The sequence below is a fragment of the Rhinichthys klamathensis genome, unplaced genomic scaffold (assembly GCF_029890125.1).
Source record: "Rhinichthys klamathensis goyatoka isolate OS25496 unplaced genomic scaffold, OSU_Roscu_1.1 h1tg000285l_1, whole genome shotgun sequence".
In the NCBI taxonomy this organism is placed as follows: domain Eukaryota; kingdom Metazoa; phylum Chordata; class Actinopteri; order Cypriniformes; family Leuciscidae; genus Rhinichthys; species Rhinichthys klamathensis.
This window is the reverse complement of record NW_026606804.1, coordinates 155,688-178,205: the sequence shown is the minus strand read 5'-3', so window position 1 is coordinate 178,205 and position 22,518 is coordinate 155,688. Positions and strand designations below refer to the sequence as shown.

The 22,518-nt window shown below is 41.7% G+C and overlaps 1 protein-coding gene across 1 annotated transcript in view; it reads right to left on the bottom strand.

Annotated features, from left to right (window-relative positions):
* The window catches only part of sugct (succinyl-CoA:glutarate-CoA transferase), a 165,935-nt gene that overhangs the window by 117,305 nt on the left and 26,112 nt on the right, over window positions 1-22,518 (bottom strand). The window contains exon 8 of the mRNA XM_056269613.1: window positions 19,424-19,567. Within this exon, the coding sequence (XP_056125588.1) occupies window positions 19,424-19,567 (144 nt within the window). The remainder of the gene's footprint in view (window positions 1-19,423; window positions 19,568-22,518) is intronic.

Here is a 22,518-nt window from a genome sequence, read left to right as displayed (position 1 = left end):
AGCGTTCTCTTCTGACGCGAAGAGGTCCACCTCTGCTCTGCCGAATAGCCGCCACAGTATTTGGACCGTTTGTGTGTTCAGGGACCATTCTCCTGAGGAGATGAGGTTCCTGGACAGTATGTCTGGACCGTCGTTCAGATGGCCCGGCACATGCGTCGCTCTGAGCGAGAGCAGGCGGCTCTGAGACCAAACTAAAATGCGGTGTGTCAGTAGGAAGAGATTCCTGGACCTGACACCGCCCTGACGGTTGAGATAGGAGACCACAGCCATGTTGTCCGAACGGATCAGGACGTGGTGTCCCCGAATGAGCGGGAGGAAGCGCGAAAGCGCGTTCTCGACCGCAAGCATTTCCAGACAGTTTATGTGTAAGGGGCTTTCCTGTGTCGACCAATGGCCGAAGGCCGGTGAGCCCTCGCAGACTGGACCCCAACCCGTGTTGGATGCATCTGTCGAGATGGCTTTTCGGCGGGAAAAGGTCCCCATCGTGACGCCCTGTCGAAACCATTCTGCTACTGTCCATGGCTGCAGCGCCGTGAGACATGTCTGCGTAACTCTGATCAGCTGGCGGCCCGTGTTCCACGCGCGGTGGGGTACACGGCTGTTTAACCAAAGCTGAAGCGGACGCATGTGCAGAAGGCCCAGCTGAAGCACAGCGGAGGCTGAGGCCATGTAACCCAGCATCCTCTGAAAAGTTTTCAGAGGTGAGCGGGTGCCCATCTGAAACGAGGCGGCCAGTCGCTGTACACTGCGCGCGCGCTGTGTAGACAGGCGAGCCGTCATCGTGACCGAGTTCAAATCTATTCCTAGAAAGGAAATCGATTGACTGGGTTGAAGGGAGCTCTTTGTCCAGTTGACAGAGAGGCCCAGCGTTTTCAGATGGTCGAGGAGAACTGCGCGGTGCGACAGAAGCTCCGTCTGTGATTGGGCCAAAATCAGCCAGTCGTCCAGATAATTCAATATGCGCAGCCCCTGGCTCCGCAGGGGGGCGAGCGCCGTATCCATGCACTTCGTAAATGTGCGGGGCGCCAGGGATAAGCCGAACGGGAGAACGGCGTATTGATAAACATGACCCTCGAAGGCGAAACGTAAGAATGGCCTGTGACGGGGATTTATCTGGATCTGAAAATAGGCGTCTTTCAGGTCTAGAGAGATTAACCAGTCCCCCTGGCGCACCTGCGCGAGGAGTTTCCTGGTAGTGAGCATCTTGAACGGTCTCTTCATGAGCACTTTGTTCAAAGACCTGAGATCTAAAATCGGTCTGAGGCCGCCGTCTTTCTTGGGAACCAGAAAATAACGGCCGTAAAACCCCGACTCGGTCATAGATGGTGGGACTCTCTCTATGGCGCCCTTTTGCAAAAGCGTCGCAATTTCTGAGCGGAGCGTGCCGGCGGCCAGCGGGCTGACAGTAGATTCGAGCCGCGCGCGTGCACGAGGCGGGCGGCGGCGAAACTGTAGCAGATAGCCGTTCTTTATAATGCTTAGTACCCACGGGGAAATGCCTGGAATGGCTTCCCACGCTTTGGAGCATGCGGCTAGTGGCCGAATGGCTATATCGCCCTGATTGCTGCACATAGCGGGCTGGACACGGTGTGTGGGCGCGCTTTGAATGTGTGTGGCAACGGGATTTGCACTCAGAGAGGAGTCTATGGGCCGTGAAACAGAGCGAGCAGAGAGGGGACACGCGCACGAGCTCGTGGGCGTGTTTATGTTCTCTGATATTAGAGCGGGCTGTGCCCGTTTCATGTGATGGGGCTCTGATAGAGACACGGGATATGTTATGCTTTGTGTGTATGGGTGAGCACATGATTGTGGGCACATTTTCTACACAACTGGCAAATTTTCTCTTTTTGAGATTTCTCTGGGTAGCCGTAAAAACGGCTTTTTGTCGCTCGCAAGCGGGCTGGGACACCGGCTTGTTTGTGGCGGTCAACACTACAGCAGTCGGCGAAATAACGGGGACTGGCAGAGGGCGAAGCTTCGACGGCGGTCCGGCCGCAGCGGGAGAGCACCGTCGTTTTCTTGACTTTGCTAGGCAGACTTCTGATGATCCGGCTTCAGCGTGATCTTAGGTCGCGGGCCTCGTGGGGGCGGCGGTCTGCGGCGGCTGTCAGAGCGAGAGCGAGGGCGGCCGCCCTGTCTGCGCTGGGCTGTTTGAGTCTGCGGAGGGGGGCGCTGTGGTGGAGCTCTGGCAGGAGGCTCGCGAGAGCGGCCCGCGGAAGAGCTAGCGCGGCGGGGCAGAAACAAATTCATCGCCTGAGTAGCTTTCTGGACCTCAGAAAAGCGATCGACGATTCCCGTGACAGCAGATCCAAAAAGGCCCGTCGGGGAGAGGGGCGCGTTAAGAAACGCGGCGCACTCAGAATCTCCCATGTCGGCCAGCGTGAGCCATAAGTGTCTCTCGGCAACACAAAGGCTGGCCATGCATCTCCCCAGAGCTTGTGCGGCGGCTTTAGTGGCGCGAAGGGCGAGGTCCGTAGCACTTCTCAGATCCGTGACAGCGGGGGAGGGGTTTCTACCGCCTTCGGCCCATTCACGGAGAATATCGCTCTGTAATACTTGGAGGACAGACATAGAATGTAGCGCTGCGGCGGCCTGACCGGCGGCGGCGTAGGCGCGAGCATGAAAGCTCGAGGTCGCTCTGCAAGCTTTCGAAGGAAGCGTGGGGGAAGAGCGCCATCTAGCAGAGGGCGGGCAGAGGTGTGCGGCGACCAAGTCCTCGACGGGCGGCATGGCTGAGTAACCTTTTTCGGCGGCTCCGTCCACCGAGCGCAGCGAGGCGGATATATCAGAGCGGTTTCTAGCCGAGAGCGGGGCATTCCAGGACTTCGTCAGCTCAGCGTGAAGTTCAGGCAGGAATGGGGCGGCCCGGTTGCACGCGGGGGTCGAGCGCCGATGAAAAAAGCTGCCGTCCATCCGGTTCGGGGCCTGCTCGGGTGGAGGAGACCACTCGAGACCGAGGCGTTCGACGGCCTGTGAGAGGAGGCGCATTAGTTCCTCCTCTATCCCGGCGCGGATCCCCGCCGACTCTCTCGTGGAACCGAGAGATGACCATTCTTCAATGTCTGATGCGAGCAGTGAACAGGAGTCCTTCTCCTCCGCGGCGTCATCGGAAGCGACAGAGCGGCCACTCGGCGGCAACTGTATGTCCGGCAGGGGCGGGGAGGGAGAGCGGGAAGCGGGAGGCGGCGGCGGCGGCCCGCATGGTTCCGCTGGGGGCTCCGGCGGCCTCTGGGAGCGGCGTTTCTTCTTACGCGGCGGAGAGGGAGGCGGCGCGGGAGCGGATTTTGCTGCCAGAAGTCGTGCCCGCAGGGACGACAACGGCAGGCTCTCACAGAAGTCGCATCCTCCATCCGCGAGGGCGAGTTCTGCGTGCTCGAGTCCCAGGCAGAGAGCGCAGATGACATGGCGGTCTCCGTCCTCGAGACGAGCGCGGCAAGAGCCGCAGGAAAAACGAGACATCTTTAAAAAGACGCTCGGCTCTTTTAGATATAAATAGAGAAAAGAGAAGGATACAGTCGTCGGATGGCGCTAGCTTGCAGGGCGGCTGAAGGTGGCGAAGACGGCCGGCTTCTTCAGGGTCCGGGAGCTCGCTAGAGTGATGCCTTCTCGACGGCGACGGCTTTTCTCAGGACAGCAGAAGCGTGCAGCTTGCTGAAGATGAAATGAATCAACATATAAGCCTGGGAGAGACTGTTATATACACCATAGCCACGCCCATTCTGGCGGGCCATGACGCAATGAGCGCGCGGGCACCTCTCATTGGAAGCGGGTTCAGCCCCGCTCTCCCATAGGCTTAAGCAGTTCTCTCTGAGCGAACCAATGAGCTGCTAGCTAGCCTGCTCTAGGTCTGCCGCAGAGGAACTGCGTTGTCAATGGATACAAATTATGAAATAATTTTTTGGCTTCAATATCTCAGCAAAGATGAATCTTTCCCGCAGCGTAAGCTAGCTTACGCAATACGAGAGAACCTCTCGTAAGAGAACTAAAGCACCATGGTACAACAGTGCTACGCATGCTATCAAGAGAGAAACTCGTAACCTAGAGCGTAAATGGAAACAAACTAATTTAGAGGTCTTTAGAATCGCGTGGAAAGACAGTATGTCACGTTATAAAAAAGCTCTAAAAGCAGCCAGGGCTGAGCATCTCCGCAAACTAATAGAAAATAACCAAAATAATCCAAGGTTTTTATTTAACACCGTGGCTAGACTAACAAATAAACAGACATCACCCGAGCAAATTATTCCGTTACAGTATAGCTGTAATGATTTTATGAACTACTTCAATGAGAAAATAGAAAGCATCCGAAACACAATTGTAAATGTACAATCCTCTATGGTGTCTTATGATTCAGCCTCAATTATCGCCCCTCAAGAACAACTACACCGCTTTACAACTATAGGACAGGAAGAGCTAAATAAACTTATCATTGCATCTAAACCAACAACATGTTTATTAGATCCAATACCAACTAAATTTCTGAAAGAAGTGTTACCTGTAGTGGAAGAGCCTCTTCTTAATATTATTAACTCGTCTTTATCTTTAGGTCATGTTCCAAAAATATTCAAGCTGGCAGTAATAAAACCTCTCATTAAGAAACCGTAATTAGATCCAAATAACTTAGCAAATTACAGACCGATTTCAAATCTTCCATTTATGTCTAAAATACTAGAAAAGACTGTGTCCGCTCAATTGTGCTCTTTCCTGCAAGAAAATGAGATATATGAAAAATTTCAGTCAGGATTCAGACCGCATCATAGCACAGAAACTGCGCTAGTTAAAATTACAAATGATTTACTTTTAGCTTCTGACCAAGGCTGTATCTCAATATTAGTTCTACTCGATCTTAGTGCTGCGTTTGACACTATCGATCATAAAATACTCTTGGATCGACTACAAATCTACACTGGTGTTCAGGGACAGGCATTAAGCTGGTTCAGATCGTATTTATCAGACCGTTACCATTTTGTTTGTTTAAATGGGGAAAAATCGAAGATAACGTCAGTAGACTATGGAGTGCCGCAAGGATCGGTGTTAGGCCCTCTGCTATTCTCAATATATATGCTGCCACTTGGTAATATTATAAGAAAACATGGAATTAATTTCCACTGTTATGCTGATGACACTCAATTATATATTTCATCACGGCCAGATGAAAACACTAACTCATCAAAATTGACAGAGTGTCTTAAAGATATAAAATGCTGGATGACGCATAATTTCCTGCTACTAAATCCAGATAAAACGGAGGTATTACTTGTTGGTCCAAAAAACTATCCACAAAACCACTTACAATACAACTTTAATATAGAAGGATGTCCTGTTACTTTATCCTCTACGGTAAAAGACCTGGGAGTTATACTAGACCACAACTTGTCTTTCGAAAATCATATTTCATATGTTACAAGAACAGCCTTTTTCCATCTTAGAAACATTGCTAAATTACGTAACATGCTATCTGTTACCGATGCAGAAAAGTTAGTTCATGCATTCATGACCTCGAGACTAGATTACTGTAATGCTTTATTAGCCGGTTGTCCTGCATCCTCAATAAACAAGCTACAGTTAGTGCAAAATGCAGCCGCTAGAGTTCTTACTAGGTCAAGAAAATATGATCATATAACACCAATTTTATCATCTCTACACTGGTTACCTATCAAGTTCCGTATCAATTACAAAGTACTATTACTGACCTATAAAGCCCTAAATGGTTTAGCTCCTGTGTATTTAATGGACCTTCTATCGCCCTACAATCCATCGCGTTCTTTAAGATCACTAAATTCGAGGCTTCTAGTCATTCCTAGGATATCTAAGTCCACTAAAGGAGGGAGGGCGTTCTCACATTTAGCTCCTAAACTCTGGAATAGCCTTCCTGATATTGTTCGAGGCTCTGACTCGCTGTCCCAGTTTAAAACTAGATTAAAGACGCATCTTTTTAGCCAAGCATTTACATAATGCTTACCTTTTATAATACTGCTGAATCAGATCAAATGCATTTAATACTATAAAACTTGAAGAGACTGTAGGTTATCTGTATAGGTTGCATAGTATTTGCAGTCATTACGTTCCTGTGTATATTGCGTGAATGACGGGTGGTTGGGCAGATATTGTGTTGCGGTAGGTGGTATGCCATACGGAACCGTTGTCCACTGAAACTGCCTATTCACGCACCAGTGGGGCTCGACAGCCTTAGTCAACAGGTTGGCGCGTATGGTTGGGTGTCGGAGAGATTGTGAGATTGTGGTTAGGTCTCAGCAGCAGGAGGGACGTAGAGGTCAGTAAGCTGGGCTGAGTTGAGTGGGGGACGGAGGGGGGTGATTTTGGGACGCAAGAGTCACTGTCTTCATGTTTTGTCATTTACGCTTGTGTTATGGAAATCATCATTATGAACAGCAGCTCCGCTAATTATTTTCCCTTTGCTTTTCTGCTGTTATCTCGGGACGCGAGTCTGAAGTCTCCGCGAGATAACAGAAAATGGCGTTCGTCAGCTCCAGTTTGTATCCAGCCTCTCACGGAGACTTCAGATGCTCCAATCACAAAGCCTATGAAGTGACGACTCAACACGGGCGATATGGACTCTCTATGGTGGACGGCACTGATCCTCAACAACTCGTCTTAAGACCGGCGTGCATACTTGGACTTCCAAAAAATACTCTAAATGTTCCGATCCAATCTGACTTGTAATGCTGCCCGAATCATGCACTGTTCCTTCGTTGACCAGAGGAGAACTGGCCCCCCGACTGAGTCTGGTTTCTCCCAAGGTTTTTTTCTCCATTCTGTCACCTGATGGAGTTTTGGTTCCTTGCCACTGTTGCCTTGGCTTTTGGCTTGCTTAGTTGGGGACATTTAACATTTAATATTCAATAATATTATTGATCTGCCTTACTTAAGGTGGACGTTGACGCAATTTCTTTTAGAAACAAACTTTGTTATATTGTTTTCATGTTATCACTGTGAAGCGCTTTGATACAATCTGTATTGTAAAAAGCGCTATATAAATAAAGGTGACTTGACTTGACTATTGTCTATACTGCTAACAAATGCTGTCAATGTTAACGCTTGCGATTAAGTTTGTCCAGTTTAACGCAGCATCATCCTTGTATTGTAACTATCGTTACATTATATGAACTGCAAAAGCTTTTTTTGCATCTATGCGCGATTAGACTAAAGAGAACGCGCTGTATGTGAATGTCCTGATGCACACACTCACTCATTCATTCATTCCATTCCAATGATGCACACGCGACGCGCAGAAAGACGCGCAACAGAATCGTGTGGCCAGACAGCGCGCCGGAATGGAATTCTCTTTCGCACTTGAACAACAATAACACAAACCATTATGCCAAAATCTCCGACTACGGAAGCCTGTTAACTCGAAGGCGCAGTGCTTTCTTGCAATTGGGTCGGTTCATGTTCACACCGTAAACGAACCGTACCAGAGTTCGCTTGGAACCGTACCGAGACCACCTCTTCAGCTGGGTCTCGGTTCGGTTGTTTGGTCCGCACCCGAGTTCGATTGCTGTATTCACACCTGCCCAAAAGGTCCGCACCAAGGGGGGAAACGAACTAGAGTTCGATTCAATCGAACCAAACAAGGCAGGTGTGAATACACCCTTAGACTTTCTGCAAATGAACAATCACTCTGAAACTCGGCACAAACACATACTATCTTCGGTCTCTATCTAAGTTGTCTACGTACTCTGTGGAAGAGCAAGACGTTGTCTATAAAATCAGCCCTGATTAATGCAAGATCAGTAGTGAACAAAACATTTTTACTAAACAACTTTTTTTTTTTTATCAAATAATCTGGATTTCATGTTCATTACCGAAACTTGGCTCACTGAAAACGATCTAAACCCCTTTTCAGAACTTCTTCCCATGAAATGTGGCTTTTTCAGCTGCCCTAGAAAGTCAAGGAAGGGTGGTGGAATTGCTGTTATTTTTAAAAACATTTTTATGTGTATGCTTTTATCAGTAGCTAGTTATGACAGTTTTGAGGCTATGTTATGCAAAGTCGAATCCTCATGTCCTCTGCTCATTGCAGTGATATATAGATAGACCACTAAACTCTAAAAGTGACTTTTTAAGAGACTTCTCAGAAAATGTACCTGATATATTCACAAGAAGTGAAACCTTTTAATTGTTGGTGATTTCAATATACATCTGTGTTTGTTGTCCTTCAAAGTCTCTTGTAAAAGGGTTTGTACAGCTTATCGACTCTTTTAACCTTAAGCAATCAGTATCTGGCCCTACACATAACTTAGGGCATACACTTGATCTTGTGTTATCCTTTAGGTTTCTCCATCGAATACATTTATGTAAGTGACACTGGTTTGTCTGATCATTGGCCTGCTGTGTTTGACAGCGAGTTCTCTATTTGCAGCTCTGTATACCAGCCATCTACTTTTCTTGCTCGCCCCTTAAATTCATCTACCGCTACCAATTTTAAGGATTTGTTTTTAGCTTCGGCAGCTGGTTGTACCAATTTGGCATCACAAGGCATGGATGTCCAGGATATGGTTATAAACTTCAATGCTTCTTGTACTGAAGTTTTAAAGGGTTAGTTCACCCAAAAATGAAAATTAAGTCATTAATTACTCACCCCCATGCTGTACCAACCCCGTAAGACCTTCGTTCATCTTCGGAACACAAATGAAGATATTTTTTATTAAATCTGAGAGCTGGATCACTGCTACATAGGCTGCCAAAGGGAATGATACTTGACGGCCCAGAAAGTCATTAAAGAAAATGTTTAAATATTTCATGTGCCTACAGTGGCTCCACTATAAGTTTATCAAGCGACGAGAATACTTTTTGTGCGAAAAAAAAACAAAAATAACGACTTTATTCGACTATTCCATTGCTTCCTTGTGGGCCTGAGACGAGAGTTCAAGAGATTTCCAGGACGCATGCGCGAGAACTGACATTCTTCTTCTACTACTATGTAAAGCACGCGTCTTCCTCTGCTTGTAAGACCATAGACAGTAAAAGAAATGGACAGAGCGATCTCATTGGAACTCAGTTGAGACAGCTGAAGCCCACTTTTAGCGATTTTTGAGAACTTCCGTTCCTGACGCGCAGACTCAGACCGACTCAAACTAAGCTTGATGACGTGAGCAACCTGTCTGACAGACGGTAATCTTCTAGTAGCTGTGCGTGAAAACTGCCAACGTTAATCTTGCAGAGACGGGGAACTTGAGCAAAGAGTTCTTTGGCGTGAGTGAGCAGGAGTAAGAATTCCGTTGCTTTTATGGACTCATTATCTATGGGCTTCTCCCTTGACGGGACGTCCCCCCGATTGCCTGCGAGCTTCTCCTCCTGTCTGTACGGTAACTTCTGTACAGCGCGACAGAGAGTCGAGTGGTTATGACGCAATCGTTAGCCTATTTTTACTAAATCTGTTTCTACGGGGCCATAGTGTAACATAGAAGGTAATGGAGCCCTTTATACATTGTCGTGTTTCTTTAGAAATAAATAATGGACAAACGGAGTCTTTAAACGCCTCAGATGTAAAGTTATTCGCTGTCAAAGTGACGCAAAAATGAATGGGAGTCAATGGAAATGCTAACGCAAGTGAAGTTCTGCTACAACATGGCGGCACCCGGCCGGCTTCAACTTCCGGTCGATGGATTACCCCCTTGTGTAAGACGCGCGCTGTGTAGTGTGTAGTAGAAGAAGAATGTCAGTTCTCGCGCATGCGTCCTGGAAATCTCTTGAACTCTCGTCTCAGGCCCACAAGGAAGCAATGGAATAGTCGAATAAAGTCGTTATTTTTGTTTGTTTTCCGCACAAAAAGTATTCTCGTCGCTTGATAAACTTATAGTGGAGCCACTGTAGGCACATGAAATATTTAAACATTTTCTTTAATGACTTTCTGGGCCGTCAAGTATCATTCCCTTTGGCAGCCTATGTAGCAGTGATCCAGCTCTCAGATTTAATCAAAAATATCCTCATTTGTGTTCCGAAGATGAACGAAGGTCTTACGGGGTTGGTACAGCATGGGGGTGAGTAATTAATGACTTAATTTTCATTTTTGGGTGAACTAACCCTTTAAATGCAGTTGCCCCTCTCAAAGCTAAAAAAACAACCCTATCTAAACAAAGACATTAGAGCTTTAAGGAAAACATGTAGAAGGGCAGAAAGAATATGGAAACGGGACAAATTGCAAATTTCCTATCAACTTTTGCATGCTAGTCTGTCTCAATATCAGGAAGCTGTTTCTTTATCAAGGACTAACTTTTTTTTTTATTGAAAACTCATTGTCCGAAGTTTGTCATCTTCATTTATATAGCGCTTTTAACAATGGATTGTTTCAAAGCAGCTTTACAGAGATAAGCATATAATTATAACCATATAATTTGTGTCTCTGTGTTAGATCCCCAAATTGCATCCAGTTTAGTTCCTAGTGCTGATCTGTGTGAAAAGTTTCGCAGCTTCTTCGTAGACAAGATTATTGGCACTAGGTCCCTGATTTTATTATCCTCATCCAAACCATTGTTATAATTTTCAGATTAGTTCTTCTAGTCTGTCTGCTTTTTAGACTATATCTCACTCTGATTTGCTGGCTGCGATTTCTTATATGAAATTAACCACTTGTTCTCTTGATACTAATCCTGCTGTCCTTTTTAAGGAGGTATTGGATGTTGTTTTACCTAGTGTATTTTCCATTATAAATGCCTCTCTGTATAGCAGCACTGTTCCATCCAGTTTAAAACATGCTGTGGTCACCCCTTGCTAAAAAAAAAAAAACTAGATTTATCTGAACTTCATAACTACAGACCCATTTCAAAGTTGCCCTTTTTGCTGAAAGTTCTGGTAAAAGGGGTTTTAAATCAACTTACACCATATTTAATTTGAAATAACATCTTAGATCCTTTTCAGTCTGCTTTTAAAGCTAAGCACTGTACTGAGTCTGCCCTATTAAGAGTGACAAATTATATTTTGTTATCAGGTGACTATGGAAACTGTGCAGTCCTTATCCTGTTGGATTTAAGCGCAGCTTTTGACACCATGGACCATTGTATTTTGTTAAAAAGATTTAATCACGAGGTTGGCATCTGTGATACTGCCTTAGAGTGGTTTGAGTCTTATCTGTCAAATAGGAGTATATCTGTAAATTGGAGAATTTTCATCTTCCCCAGTGCCAATCACCTGTGGGGTGCCACAGGGTTCGATCCTGGGTCCAGTTTTATTTTCTCTTTACCTGCTTCTATTAGACTCTGGTAGTGATTCTGTTTCTAGCATGTTTAAAAGGATATTAGAGAATGGATGGATGAAAATGTTCTTCAATTGGATGGAAACAAGACATAGGTCATCCTGTTTGGCTCCAAACCGCAGATTGACAAATACAGTGCTTTCAGTCAAACAATCACTCTTATGTTAAAAATCTGTGGGTTGTTTTTGAGTCCGACCTGAAGTTTGACAAACCAATAAATTCAGTGGTCAAGGCCAGCTTTTTCCAGCTAAAGCGACTTCGAAAGTTAAAGCACCTTCTTACTTTTAGGGATTTGGAGACTGTTATTCACGCTTTTATTTCCCTTAAGACTTTATTACTGTAATGCCTTGTATGCTGGAATTAGTCAGTCATCACTCTCACGATTACAGATTGTCCAAAATGCTGCAGGTCGTTTCCTGACTGGGACAAAAAAGAGGGAACATATCTCAACTATCCAAGCCTCTCTCCAATGGCTCCCTGTGAAACAAAGAATTAATTTTAAGGTTTTAATTTACGCATTTAAAGCTCTACATGGACTTGCCCCCATTTATATATCAGAACTTTTAAGTTTTTATTCTCCTCAGAGATCACTTAGATCTTCATCTCAGCTGTTAAATTAAATGTCCCAAAAGCTCGTTTGTAAAAAGGAGATGGATCTTTTTCAGTCTATGCTCCAAAACTTTGGTAAACACTACCTTTAACGATTAGAGCTTCTCCCACATTAAACGTTTTTAAAGCATCAATTAAAACCTACCTTTTTTCTCAGGCTTACTAGTAACTCGGTTTTATTTTGTATGCAGTTTGTGTGATGTTCAAGGTTATGACTATCTTTTGCTTATTATAAATTTTGGTTTGAATTTTTGACATGTTCTGTTTTACTATGTGTGTATTTTTGCTTTACTTGTGAAGCACTTTGGTCAACATTCGTGTTAATAAAAGGTGCTATATAAATAAACTTTGACCTTGACCATTCATGTTTTTTTGTGCTATAACTAGTAGTAAAGCAAAGAGATGATCGTTCACATGCCACTTGAACTGAGGCGCTGCAGCGATCTGTCACTCCACAGTAAAAACGACATGTATTTCAATTTCAATTTCATAATAAAACTGACAGGGTTTGAAAGCTGAGATTTGAGTTCATATCAGAAGTAACCACAAAGCTTGAGATTATTGGATGGCAGCTGTGCTGCAAATAATATCTGGTTAAGTTTTGTTCATGCATTCAATGAAAACAGCAAAGACTAAAAGATCGATTCTTGAGATTTAAGAATCCATATCGGTTCATCAAAATCGAGAAACCCAGTCGTACTGTAGTATGTCAACAGTCAAAAAGTGCTTCATGGTATCAAACACAGCCATAGAGACATTATATAATTGAGTTCAAGGATAATGATTTCCAAACAACCTAAGGTTTTCCCAGGACACAAAATGCTGCCCATAAATACCAATGTTTGCATCTGGATTAAAGGAAACCGTGGTGTGGTTATCTAATGCCCTCAGTGCTTTTGCTATTTCAGAGAACCTATAAATTTGCTGAAGGGTTAGATTACTGCGACCACAAGACGATCAGTAAGGAATGTGCAAAAAGAGGCGGAACACACTTATTTCTGCCAGCTTAGGGTCTACCGCCACAACCGTGACCCATCATCCCTTCAGCCCAAAGATAAGACACATGCATCCCATAAATTCCTACCAGCCACTCTGAATCTGATCTACATGAAGAAATCCTACACAAAATCCAGCACAGTCATCGAGCAGAGCCTGGACTTCTTTCTCCTGAAATTGGAAGCAATTAAAAACGTATGAGAGGGTACGAAAAAAAAAAAGTTCCAAGAGAGAATGTACTTGAACCACAACAGACAATCACAAACAATCGGATTATTGGAACCATTTCTGGAAACCACATCCTTCGTTCAAGCTGGTATCATTCAGGGGACGAGCGCTCTAACTTGTTAGCCCTGCACAAAGGTTTTGCGGTATCGTGTCAAAAACAAGAGTTGGACATGTTGTGGATCTTCTAAATGATCTTTCCGGAAATCTAATGGGACGAGATGACCGACTTAAAATACAGCTCTTCACAAGGCCAGAGCAGGACAACAGATTTAACTCAGATGCCTGATTCTGAACCCTCTATTTATTTGCTAGGTTTATACAGAGTCCAAGGCTCCATTCCAAAACACACTGCCTACGTAGTCAGTACTCAAAGGCCTTTGAAAATGCCTTCTTTTGGCCAGGATCAAAAAACTGCATTGCATGTATTCTTTGTGACAAGCTCAGTACAAAAAATGACAATTACAATTGATGCAATACCAATGTGTAATGATAAAATTAAAATTGATTATTTTATACAATTGTATTGTGTTATATACTGTTATGCATATTGTTAGCTTAACACCATGCTAGTGTCAAACCAGGAGATCAAGTTAACCAGCCCCTGTTGGTAGATGGCTTAACTAAATTTTGGTTCTAAAAAGCATATTTTTCTATTGACCACCATACAAAAATTATTCCCCCACATACACTAACGTTCAAAGGTTTGGGGTCAGTAAGAATTTATTATTAAAAAAATTCAAAAAGGACAAAATTGTTTATTTTGTTACAAAAGATTTCCATTTCAAATAAATGCTGTTCTAGTTAATTTTCTATTGATCAAATAATCCTGAATCATGGTTTCCACAAAAATATGAAGTAGCACAACAGTTTTCACCACTGATAATAATCAGAAATGTTTCTTGAGCAGCAAATCATCATATTAGAGTGATTTCTGAAGGATCATGTGACACTGAAGAGAAGACTGAAGTAATGATGCTGAAAATTCAGCTTTGATCACAGGAATAAATTATATTTTACTATATAGAAGCCAGTCATTTTAAATTGCAATACTTTTTCACAATATTCCAGTTTTTACTGTATTTTTGATTTAAATTTTTGATGGTAGTGTAAATTGCAAGTATTATATTATAATATACCAGTATAATTTTTTTAACAAGAGCGTGATCTCTTTTTGTGGGTCTTATTATTCCCCGTCAGCTGCTTTCAACACCACGGCCCAGGATAGTTGCTAACGAATTTCCTGCATTTCGAGAGTGATTAGTCACAGGTAATTACGGCTCATCATGAGCCAAAGACGGCACATTTCCGGCATACTTCCGGCAGGTCCTGCTTCACCCAAATGAGCACATTAAAGAAGAATCCTAACGGATATCCTCCCTGCAACAAACAAAGCATGTTGCAATGTTTCATTAGCATGATTTTTGAGGGTATTAAAAGATTAGAGGCCAAACAGCAAACACCCTTTTGGCATAAAAAAACTATTGTTAGGATTTACTAAAGACACACAGTCAAAAATTTGCGTTGAAAAGCCGTGGACAGGGTGATTTTTTTGCGGCTGAGCTCATTGCGTTGATCATTATAGAAATAATCGAGTTGTGTTTGTTTTCTTTAATTTGCACATCGTCAGTAGATAGATCACGCACAGAACTTTCTACTGACTCCCATCGGCGCTTTTATGGGATTGCTCTCTTACGCTAATTTGTCCGGTTTAGTAAATCTGTCCCCAGTCTAATATTAAGGGATTTTTTCTTATTTGCCTTAAAATTCTTAACTGTAAGTGTCCGATTTATAAATAACACGGGCACAATAATAGCTCCTCAATCCCTTCACATTCTCAGTGATCCGACATGGTTTCAAATGTCGAGTTACGGTATGTCATACTGCAAATCTCAAAGCGGTTCAGTTCAAATAAACAGGGCTTTTGAGTTGTGGAAACTTAATGCATGTTTGCTTCAGTAACCCTTAACAGTTATTATATGACAAGTTTTATTTTGTGTCGAAGCTGATTGGTGGAAACACTTTTGTCATTCTGCATAAAATGAAAAACATGTTTGTTACGTGCAAATATTTATCTATCAAGACTTTAGTCATTCTAGAACTTCTGCTCAGAAACCAGACGCAGCTGAAGAGGGTATTTGAGGTTTCAGGTAGTTACTATGGAGAAAAACTCAACAAAATCTTTGAGTTAAGTGATACTGCAGATGCTAAAGTCATTTGAAAGAAAATTGCTATACTGTACGTCTCCGTCCCAGCCTTTAAGTTTTCAGTAAACACATGTACAGCCATGGTAATTAGGAAACAAGAAGGGAATATAAAACATTCACCAAGTGAACCAATGTCTTCTCTCAGATTTATCCTGGCCGTAGCGAGCGGTGAAGTCTGTTGAACATCAACGTCAGCAGACAGCCACACACACACACTCATGAACAAGTAAACTTAGCGTCTCACACTCCATTGAGTCCCATGATGCTTAACTCTTGGCGTCTCAACCGGTGCTGACGTCTTCTGTGCGAGAGCTGCTATTTAGATCCCTTGTAATCTTGCATTTCCTAGCAGGACGGGCAGACGAGCCGTGGTACCAGCGGCATGAACGTTTTTTTGAAGCCGCTCATTCAAAGAGGAAAGGGAAAATGGCAGGCGCAAATTATTCACAATCACATTTGTAAACGGTGTGCTATTTCCTCACGCAAGGACAGGTATTCAACGGCCTGAAAAACTGATTTGTTCAGGAAGTACACAGTGGCATGACAGGAAAGCCTACTGCTACTTACAATACATTTAATACTTATGAATTAGCTTTTAACGTGCCTACCAAACCAGCATTACTTACGACAGGGACAAATTGAGCTGAGTCACCCCTTATATAAAGAAGAAAAAAAAACATTCAAACATAAAAATACATCGGAATAATTTTGAAGTCCAAGTTTAAAGTGACCACATGAACTGGAAACTTCACTTGAACTTTACTTAACCCTCTGGGGACCAGAAACGCGCGGGCGCGTTTTGGTCGTTTTTTTTCACACAGCAGAAAAATAGACTTAAAGTACTACCATCATTTCTGTTCATATAGAGTTAAGAAATATGAGAAAATAATCTGTTAAATGTCTACTTTTTTATGTGCCCACATACAATCGAAATAAAATATTGTGCTTTTGTAAAATAAAGAAAATAAACAGGGTGTGCGTTCTGCCTCTCAGTCACCGTGAACTTTTTTTCTGGAGCACGTCTCTAATCTTCAACACAACTCAGCTAATACTATTCACCCAGCCATAAGCAATATATCTTTTAAATCGTTTGAGTTTGTACTTTTAAATGATCCGATTCAAAACTAAAATTAATATTCTCCGTTTATGTCATCTATATAAAAAGAGAGACGTGTCAGCCCGTCTCATTATCGTTCTCTCAGCTGATTATCTCTGGTAATGTGACACGCGCACGGAGAGCACGCGCTATTCAAACGCAAATATGTGAAGCAACACATTGAGACGCGTTAACGCCCATAAACTCTGAAAACACACATTATTTTTTAGTCAGATTAATCTACTGTCGTCTTGCGCGGCTATATGAGGAACAATCCTGGGACATTTACCACTGGGTTTATTTTCACTGCGAGGATGAACAGATTCAGCTGAGAAGTAAGTGTTTTTTGCAAGTGCTTTGTTCTAATCGCGATATAGAATAACGTAGTGTCTGTAAACGGAAAAATAGCGTACTGTTAAATGTGTGTGTGTGTGTGTGTGTGTGTGTGTGTGTGTGTGTTTGTGAATGAATGAATGAATGAACGCACAGATACGCACTGTTACAGACTAAATAACATTTCGTTGACTCGTTTTGGATAAAGTTTTTACTCTAAAATAGACATCAAATAAGCTTTTTTTAGGAGTTTCTGCTCATATGTTAAATATATAGTATGTTTTGTCAATAAACTAATCAACTAAGATGTTATAGTGTTTGTTCAAGCTATATCAAAATAATGAATCCTCAACTTTGAAATATGTATGATCAAACTAAGACATTTATGGAGAAAGACAATTTTCTTTTCAAGATGTTTCCAACTCTAACTTTGAACTTTGAACTGAAATAAAACCATGTCTATATGGTGAAGGGTGTGTGATAGAAGTGTCCAGACGTATGCACCCTGTATTTTCCTTATATAAATCCAAACAATCTAAAAGCCATTCTTTTTTAAATCTCCTCATTCTTTGTGCAAGGCTCCTGTAATGATATGGCCTGATAGCACCTAATAGGGCCATTATGGGGAGGGTCTTTGTCTTTCTCAGGTGTGGAATGCCACACATATTAATGAGAGACCACGCCTCCTCGCATAAAGCTTTCTCAAACAAAACACGTCATTAAAAATGTAAAAGACTTTATTGACTTATCTGAATGAGTAGTCAGGATGATTCTCACATAGTTTTGGAGCAAATATTCTAGGCTATGTGATACAATTTTCAAAAGTCTTGTGAAGAAATAATCAATATGTGTTTTGTGGTCTTATTTCAGCAACTTTCATTTTTATTTTTTTCAATAACCACGCATAAACATTATTCTATTAAAAATACAAACATGTACATACATGTTGCTCACTCATCATGGTAGCCAAGTTTGTGCTATATAGAGTGAATTTACACCTTTGCCATTAACATGTTTATAAATAACTGAAAAAAGCACAAATGTCAGTGCATGTCAAAACATCCCAAGGGCCCCAAAAACACTCCGGTCCCCAGAGGGTTAAAAGTCGTGAAAGTTGTATATTTTACACTAAAACAATATTCAAGGTGAAAAATCGTAAGGCATACAGTACAAACATTCTGTAAAAAATCTTTGAGACAAAAGAATGACAAAAACCACAAAGCCAAAACTATCAAGCCATCACGGCAAATTAAACAGCGCATGCTGAAGTCTAGTAGGGACCATGCTTGCTTTATACGCTTATACAGTTATGGAGAGCTGATTTATTTATACTGTAAAGTAAAACGTCCATGTTTTCTCTAGAGTGCCGAATGGGTCAGGTTAAACTCACTTCCAGGGAACTGCATTCTTTCAGGCCAAAGAAACAACAAAAAAAGAGTGGTCTGGTTCAATTTTAAAAGTTCATTTCATGCATTGGGCAATAACAACAGTCCTGAAATCTGAATAAGGGATACTCCTAAGAGCTGAATATTTCATCATGTAGATACTGTATGAAGTATTAAATATACATCAAATGTAGTGTGTGTTATTGAACTGTCAGTTTAAGAGCATGAAAGTGAATTGATGTTCTATATCTGCATTTCATTTCTACTCTCAGGCGTCAGAAAGTGAATGAATCATGTTAAAGAGGCTTTCAATCTTTTCTTCTTCTATGTGACAAGCATGTCTGCTTCTATATAAATTTCTCATTCAGGAAAATATTTTATTATGTTTTATTGAATTTATGGAAACTCATTAAGCTTTTGTGCAAAAAAATGCCAAAAAAATCCAATCCTGACTGACATTATTTTATCCCTGGTTAGTTACCGTTTTTATATATATATATATATATATATATATATATATATATATATATATATATATATATATATATATATACATACATATATAAAGTATTTTGTGCTCACCAAGGCTACACGTATTTGATAAAAAATACAGTAAAAACACTAATATTGTGAAATATTATTACAATTTAAAATAACTGTTTTCTATGTGAATATATTGTAAAATGAAATTTATTCCTGTGATCAAAGCTGAATTTTCAGCATCATTACTCCAGTCTTCAGTATCACATGATCCTTCAGAAATCACTCTAATATGATGATTTGCTGCTCAAGAAACATTTAGAATTATTATCAATGTTGAAAACAGTTGTGCTTCTTAATATTTGTGTGGAAACTGTGCATTTTTTCAGGATTATTTGATAAAGGATGTTCAAAAGAACAGCATTATTTAATATGGAAATCTTTTGTAACAATGTAAAAGTATTTACAGTCACTTTTGATCAATTGAATGCATTTTAAGTTTTAATTCTTTCCCCAAAAAATCTGACTGACCCCGAACTTTTGACTGATAGTGTACTTACAAAAAAAATGTCATTAATGGAGGTGAAAAATTGATGAGAGTATATTTTATTATATGAGAATAAAGCGACCGCAGAGCATTCAGTTGCCTGAAACTAGAACCAATTATACAGTTTAGTGTCATTATACAAGAATATTTGACTGCAGAAACCATTTGATAATCATATATAGCTTTTGAAAATAAGTTAAATATTTGTAAGCATATTTACAAGTTATTTTTAATTTATTATTAAAAATGTTGAAATGAATAATGGCATTATTAATTGTGTTATGTAAATAATTCCTTATATTTGACTTGTATAATACATCAGTGTTGTGTTACCTGTGAAGACAGAAGATTGCAGTCTATATGAAGGCCTCGTCCTGTTTTCTGTCTCTGAAGCAAAGCAGCCATGACGGCTCCCTGAGTGTATAAACCAGTGGCCAGATCTGTCATAGCGACTCCTGGTCTGACTGGATCCCCATCCTTAAAGAAGAAGCAGTTAAATAAACAGGAGATATATGACCTAAAATACTGTGTAATATTTAACCCTCTGGGGTCCTTCATTTCAGAGTCACACTCAGGACCTTCGGGTCCAAATGGGCCGGAAGGGTGGGATTAATATTTATTAAAAAAAATCATCTTTTTTTTTTTTTACTTGTTTTTTATAATATTTTTTCTTTTCTTTTTTGGTGTTTTGAGATAATTTCAAAAATAAAAATGATTTATAATTAATATTAATGCAATAATTATGACCCATTTTTTCCCCATTGAATATAATAGAAATTTAAAAAATATATTTTTTTTTTTTTTTTTTTTTTTTTAAAGCTGTATTTCATTTTAGAGTCAAGCCTAGGCCTCATGAAAGCAATTTTTGAAATGAGATGGATGCCATCTGGTGGACAAACTGAGCATTTTAAAAATTCAAAACCCATATGTAATCTGAATTTATTAGTGTGTATGTGTATAAAAGTGTGTTTGTGTGTGTGTGTGTGTGTGTGTGTGTGTGTGTGTGTGTGTGTGTGTGTGTGTGTGTGTGTGTGTGGATGTGTCTGTTTTGCACTCTTGATGTTTTATAGATTCACCCCTTCACTGTTGTGTGCTTTTTTTCTGGATCGTGGCTGATTTGTAGTTTGTACGCACAAAATAACTCTGTATTTTCACATTTTTGCCAATTTCCCATTCATTTCCTATGCGGGTCCATTTGGACCCGAAGGTCCTTAGTGTGACTATTTTTTTTACAACCACTTAGACTATTCAAATCCTGTCCCCAATTTTTTGGGGTGTTCATATGCCAAGTACCAACAAAGTCACCAAATTTCGGACCATTCCGATAAAGCAATGATTTAAAAAAAAATATTTTTTAAATGCTTCGGGTCCATTTGGGCCGAAGGACCCCAGAGGGTTAAAGAGCACCTATATAGTGTGTAATGTTGCTGTTTGAGAATGAAAAAGCTCTGCAAAATTACAAAACAAAGTCCTTCCATTGGGAGTTTCTCTATATCACTGTTTCTGAACTCCCTGAAACGCATCCATTGTAGTCTCGAGTTTTCTTCCGGGAAAGAACACGCCCCCACGGGGTGGGAATTAAGGATCTTTCACACTTTCACACTAATGCCTAGTTCACACTACACAACTTTAAACGTCGGCAGATCGCTGTGCTGTTTAGACTACATAACTTGCTCTGGAGTCTTGGAGTCGTTGTGGTGTTCACACTACGTAAATGATCTGCAACAGGGGGTCACACACTACACAAGCTGACAGCAAGGCTGCGTTCCAGTCCAAAATTGTCATGCCCTTACTCGCTAACTTCCCTTTGTCTTGTTCACTCGGATGTACATCATTGCTTACGTTGCACGAGTGCCCACTACTGGCGGAAACTGCAATTGGCTGAACTGGAACGTCCTAAGCCCTTGATCACTTGGATCCAGCCATGGAGTTGATTTATTATTTGCATTTTTTTTTTCCTTTAAGAATTTGTTTAATGCAGCATCCAAATGCATATAGGTGTGTTTTGGTTGTTTTAAATTATATATATATATATATATATATACACTCACCGGCCACTTTATTAGGTACCCCATGCTAGTAACGGGTTGGACCCCCTTTTGCCTTCAGAACTGCCTCAATTCTTCGTGGCATAGATTCAACAAGGTGCTGGAAGAATTCCTCAGGGAGTTTGGTCCATATTGACATGATGGCATCACACAGTTGCCGCAGATTTGTCGGCTGCACATCCATGATGCGAATCTCCCGTTCCACCACATCCCAAAGATGCTCTATTGGGTTGAGATCTGGTGACTGTGGAGGCCATTTTAGTACAGTGAACTCATTGTCATGTTCAAGAAACCAATTTGAAATGATTAGAGCTTTGTGACATGGTGGAAGTAGCCATCAGAGGATGGGTACATGGTGGCCATAAAGGGATGGACATGGTCAGAAACAATGCTCAGGTAGGCCGTGGCATTTAAACGATGCCCAATTGGCACTAAGGGGCCAAAAGTGTGCCAGGAAAACATCCCCCACACCATTACACCACCACCACCAGCCTGCACAGTGGTAACAAGGCATGATGGTTCCATGTTCTCATTCTGTTTACGCCAAATTCTGACTCTAACATCTGAATGTCTCAACAGAAATCGAGACTCATCAGACCAGGCAACATTTTTCCAGTCTTCAACTGTTCAATTTTGGTGAGCTCTTGCAAATTGTAGCCTCTTTTTCCTATTTGTAGTGGAGATGAGTGGTACCCGGTGGAGTCTTCTGCTGTTGTAGCCCATCCGCCTCAAGGTTGTGTGTGTTGTGGCTTCACAAATGCTTTGCTGCATACCTCGGTTGTAACGAGTGGTTATTTCAGTCACTGTTGCCCTTCTATCAGCTCGAACCAGTCTGGCCATTCTCCTCTGACCTCTGGCATCAACAAGGCATTTCCGCCCACAGAACTGCCGCTCACTGGATGTTTTTTCTTTTTCGGACCATTCTCTGTAAACCCTAGAGATGGTTGTGCGTGAAAATCCCAGTAGATTAGCAGTTTCTGAAATACTCAGACCAGCCCTTCTGGCACCAACAATCATGCCACGTTCAAAGTCACTCAAATCACCTTTCTTCCCCATATTGATGCTCGGTTTGAACTGCAGGAGATTGTCTTGACCATGTCTACATGCCTAAATGCACTGAGTTGCCGCCATGTGATTGGCTGCTTAGAAATTAAGTGTTAACGAGCAGTTGGACAGGTGTACCTAATAAAGTGGCCGGTGAGTGTATATATATAATTAATATATCAGAGTTGTTTGTGGTGGTGGTGATTAGACGAGATCTACGGTGACGTCACAATTGTGTTGCATTGTGGTATATGGAGCTGCCTGAAGTGTACATATGAAGTAGACTTGCTCCCTCGGACAAAATCGAGGGAACAAGTGTCTGTCCATATAAACTTC